This window comes from Berghia stephanieae, unplaced genomic scaffold (assembly GCF_034508935.2).
Source record: "Berghia stephanieae isolate SIO BIC M18660-M18661 unplaced genomic scaffold, UCSD_Bste_1.3 scaffold1291, whole genome shotgun sequence".
Lineage (NCBI taxonomy): Eukaryota > Metazoa > Mollusca > Gastropoda > Nudibranchia > Aeolidiidae > Berghia > Berghia stephanieae.
In genome coordinates this window covers 1-5,000 of record NW_027622281.1, presented here as the reverse complement: position 1 = coordinate 5,000, position 5,000 = coordinate 1, and the positions used below count along the sequence as shown (strand labels likewise).

General features: G+C 36.9%; 1 protein-coding gene across 1 annotated transcript in view; it reads left to right on the top strand.

Annotated features, from left to right (window-relative positions):
* The window catches only part of LOC144961037 (32 kDa beta-galactoside-binding lectin-like), a gene marked incomplete at its 5' end in the record, with an annotated part of 12,714 nt that extends 8,284 nt beyond the window's left edge, over positions 1–4,430 (top strand). The window contains 3 exons of the mRNA XM_078894376.1: positions 50–254; positions 2,450–2,569; positions 3,412–4,430. Coding sequence (XP_078750502.1) covers positions 50–254; positions 2,450–2,569; positions 3,412–3,804 — 718 coding nt within the window. The remainder of the gene's footprint in view (positions 1–49; positions 255–2,449; positions 2,570–3,411) is intronic.
* Positions 4,431–5,000: the final 570 nt, after the last annotated feature.

Here is a 5,000-nt window from a genome sequence, read left to right as displayed (position 1 = left end):
TTTTACACTATTGACTTTTCCACAATTTGTCACTTTGTTAATTTCCCAGATTCTTTGTCAACCTCCTGTACGGGCTGTCTCCAGACGATGATGTTGCTCTCCATTTCAACCCAAGAAGAGACCAGGACGAAGTCGTTCTCAATAGCAGAGATGGAGGAGATTGGGAGGATGAAGAGAGACATTCTTTGCCAGCTGCCATGAAGGAATTGGTGCCTTTCACAGTTGAGATAGTCAATAAGGAAGACAAATTCAAGGTAGGGGATAAAAAGTTAATGTTAAACTCATTTATTACGAGGCTTGGTTCACAGTATTTTGTTTTATTGAGGGCACTAGGTATAGTGGGGATATGTGGTCTAGTGGTATGGCACTCGCCTTCAGACCAGAAGGTCCAGAGTTTGAATCCCGATCTGAGCGGCGCATAGTTGAGTCCTTGGAAAAGGCTCTTTACTCACATTCTCTCACCGTACTCAGGTATAAAATGAATACCAGGCCGTTAACAGCATTTCCTCTGTCGTAAACAACAATGAATATCGTCTAACAGGCGTCATATCTCGTCCTAAATGTTTACATGTTGCTGTTGGCTTGGGACCCCTTGTAAAGTGCCTTGAGCACGTTTATTGGATATTGTGCTAATTGAATGCTCTAAATACTCCAGTTTTGACAAGATAGATCACAAGCCATCAGTTCTTTAAATGTTGTTCCCATACAAAATCCTTTGGTGATACTATTGAAGTCAACACCATAAGGTCGATATGCCAAGTATTACCTATACACTTAAATAGCGATGCTTTCCAGCATATAAAGATCTAAATAGTGTGTATGAAACAGTGCCAGACAAAGCAGAGAGAAAAATTCAAGAGAAAACCCCAACCCCAAACATCCCCAGAAAGTAGTCGCCTGGACAGGGGATCAAACTTCAAACTTCCGGTAGTCAGGTCTTTGGTTCGATCCCCATCGAGGTCAGCTGATTAATAGGATGTTTTTTTTATAATTATTATTATTATATTTTTTCTCTACTTTGTCTGGCTCTGTTTCACATACGCTTTTTCAGATCTTTACCTTACACCAGTGCCTGCTCACTAATTTGTCACTTTCATATTTCCAGCGCATGTAGATACTGTAGATTTATTTTATCTCGCTGGTTTGTGCGTCACTGAGTCTTGAAACATCTTAGATCTTCTCAAGTTTTATAACGTTTTAACAAAAACTTTACCATAACCCCATCAAATGGTGAAAAATTCTATTCCGAAGTTATTGTTAAAAGATAATTAGGAGAAACTTGAGTTTTAACTCACAACTTTAATATTCACTTTTTAAAAATTTCCAATGGTGACGCATTATGCATAATACGATCAACTGTCAATGATTGAGACTAAGGTATATTCTAAAAAAGTACAAATTCTATTCGTGAATTGGATTCAATAGTCTGATGTCACGCCGCCCGGCAACGGCGGCCATCTTGGTTCTAAACAAAGAAAATCATTACATTTTTATTCTTCATGCTGGCTAGAACTTTTCATATGCCTTGTGATCAGAATGTGTAAAAGTCAAAACATGATCAAATTTATGTTTTTTTCCCTCTGGATACGCTTTTGTGCTCGCCGGAGAAATATTTCATACGGGCGTCCGCCATTTTCCCGATAGTTTAGAGCCAGTGTTACTAAGTTACCATGCGTCATTAGGAAGGAAGTGACGTTACGACTGTTGAAGAGTATTATAGATAGTACTAGCTGGAGTCTAGCACGTCTAATCCTAGCAGGCTCTGCATTAAGCACGAAACGCTGAAGCTGGGTGACCAAATCTATAGATAGTATGCACTCGGCTAATAAGTTCACAACATTGGCATCCGGAAGTATATCTGGCCAACACACAAAAATGTGTGTAACCATGATCGTTTATAGTCTGGTTATTACAGTTTAGTGAGAATTACTCATAAACGCGGATGGCAAAAAAACAATAACAAAGACCCGAGTGACGTCATCTTCGAACTATCTATTGGTTACCCCATTATCATCTTTTGCGTTTTTTTTTTGTTTTTTTTCGAGCTTGGTATGGGTAGGTCTACTAGCGGCTCTTCTCTTTATTCTTAGTATTTTGTCCGTGCCCGACGTCTTTATCCTGAAGACGGCAGAGGACGGCAGTGCCGGGTCGCCGGAGTCCGTCTTCGGTGTGGGTTAGCCCGTATTGGCTTCTCCCGAGAGTGTACTAGGATCCAGCGAGTACAGTATTGCAAATATCTAGTACTCATACAGAAAAACAATATGAAGAAGAAGAAAAACAACACGCTGCCACTTCTTTTGTGTGTTTGTTTTTTTTTTTTTTGTTTTTTTTTAAAGTTTATTTTTTAAACATTAGCCGCAAGTATATTAATATATTAAATAAATAGCAAAACAAAAACAACTTCGAATAAATGGAAAAAATAATATTATTCATTTTTGATTTAACCAAGCTGTACGTCAATGGCCGGAAACTTGGCAAATTCCGATCTAGAGGCAATGTGGAAGACATCAAAGGCATCCACGCCGGCGGAGACGCATACATTCATGAGATCAAACTTCTCAGGAGACAGGTAAGGGTTTTTGTTCAGTATTAGACCCATTTGGATTGTATAGGTCCTATCTATTACACTGCTGTTATAAGCTATCATCATCATCATTATCATCATTATTATTATTCTCATCACCATCATCATCACCATCACCATATTATTATTATTATTATTATTATTATTATTAATAATAATAATAATAATAATAATAATAATAATGATAATAATAATAATAATGATAATAATAATAATAATGATAATAATAATAATAATAATAATAATAATAATAATAATAATGATAATAATAATAATAATGATAATGATAATAATAATAATAAATAATAATAATAATAATAATAATAATATAATAATAATAATAATAATAATAATAATAATGATGATGATGATGATGATGATGATGCATCATCATCATCATCATCATCTTCACTACTACCACCACCGTCACCATCACCACCACCACCACCATCATCATCATCATCATCATTATCATTATCATCATCACTACCTCAATCACCACCACGTCGTAAGTTGCAATGCTATACTATTATCATGTTTAGTTGTTAAATTGAATTCGTATCACATTTCCATCAACACATGTCCTGTTGTAATGTGTTTTGTTTTATGTCACTGTAAAGCGCTTAGAACCCGTGACAACGGGGTGAAGCGCTATATAGATGCCATTTATTATTATTATTATTATTATTATTATTATTATTATTATCATTATTATTATTATTATTATTATTATTATTATTATTATTATTATTATATTATTATTATTATTATTATTATTATCATTTAATCAATATAAGAAAAATATATCAATTTTTTTTCTCTCTCAGGACATTCCATTCGTAGACAAAGTACCTCACCCATTGTCCACCGGCTCTTGGTTGTCTCTCATCGGCACCCCAGAGGATGACGCCAGCCGATTTGCCATCAACCTACAGACAGGTGACAGCCCCGATTACGAAAGTGATGTTGCCTTGCACCTGAATCCAAGATTTGATGAAGAGAGTTGTGTAAGAAACACTCTTCTGGGCGGAGATTGGGGAGACGAGGAAAGAGACCAGCCCTGTTTCCCATTTGAGCCCAAGGATAGGGTTGAAGTCAATATTCTCGTCATGGACGAATGCTACAGGGTACGTGGATTGGCTGGAAAAGTTAATATAATTTTGTTACGTATTTATGACCTATCATCTGTAGGCAGTAATATGTTGGGACAGCACCTTTGAATGGTTCCGTCTAACACTACAATATTGACGTTAGAACGTCAGACGGCGAATTCGATGCGCATTTGCGCATTCGCGAACAGTGGCGAACCCGCTCGATAGCCTCGTCTCAATACAAGGCTCTACGGTTTCAGGTTCTTTGCCGCAAAGTGGACACGTGGGACAAGTTGAAAGTCCCCACTGATGTAGGGTGACCGCTGTTAGATAGGTTCTAGACCTTAGTCTGTTTTCATAACCCAGTGTATCTTCTTGATCATACAGAAGAAGGATGGCAACTTTTCTCCTGGTTTCCAGATGACTATGACCCGGCACCCAAGAGGGACCGAATTTTTCCAGGTCGACCTTCACTTCCATTTGTTATGTTGGGGCGAACGCTATTTTGGGCTGGATTTAACATTGTTGTAATGGACAATATTTTGTATTGGTTTGAGAATATTTCCATTTCAACAATGAGCCCATAACAAATTCAGTTATCAGACCTGCATATGAGTAGCTAACACGCCGTATTGGGGTCAACAAGATGTCAAAAACTGATATTAAAGTTAAAGAAATTTGGGATTAAAGTTTTAGTCACTTTAAGAAACTATTAACATGGACCTAACAAAATAATTTAACCCCCCCCCCCCTCCCCCAAAAAAAAAAACAACAAAAAACCCCACAAAAAACGTAGAATTATTCTTATTTTTTCTCTATAAATTCAACTCGGCGAATCTAGCCGTGCTACAGAAAGACATGTATTTAAACTTTGGCCAGAAAACTTGTCCATCAAATGTCGATCGATTTAAACGACCCTTGTCGTGACAAAAATTCTTAAAGCTGGCACCTCGCTGCCTCAAAAGGTTGTTATTATGACGTTCGCCACAAAAATACTGCGATACTAAGTAATTTGGAAAAACCATAGAAAAAATGCACTTTCATACGTTTTTCTGGGTTAAAAATAAAGAAATATATACCAAATACTGACGATCTAGCAAGAATCATAGAAGTTGTGGCTTTTTAAAAGTGTCGAAAATTTATGGACAAAGTTGACGTCACTCATTTATTATTTTTTTTTTAAGGGAGGGGGGAAGGGCAACTCTGAGTTGACTTACAACTGTCCACTTACAACACACATTTATTCATTTGTACCCAGGTAAGTTTTGCTTCAACCGATCAACCGATTAAGCTGGCCTCAGACTTTGCTTGCCCGAACAGTTTTG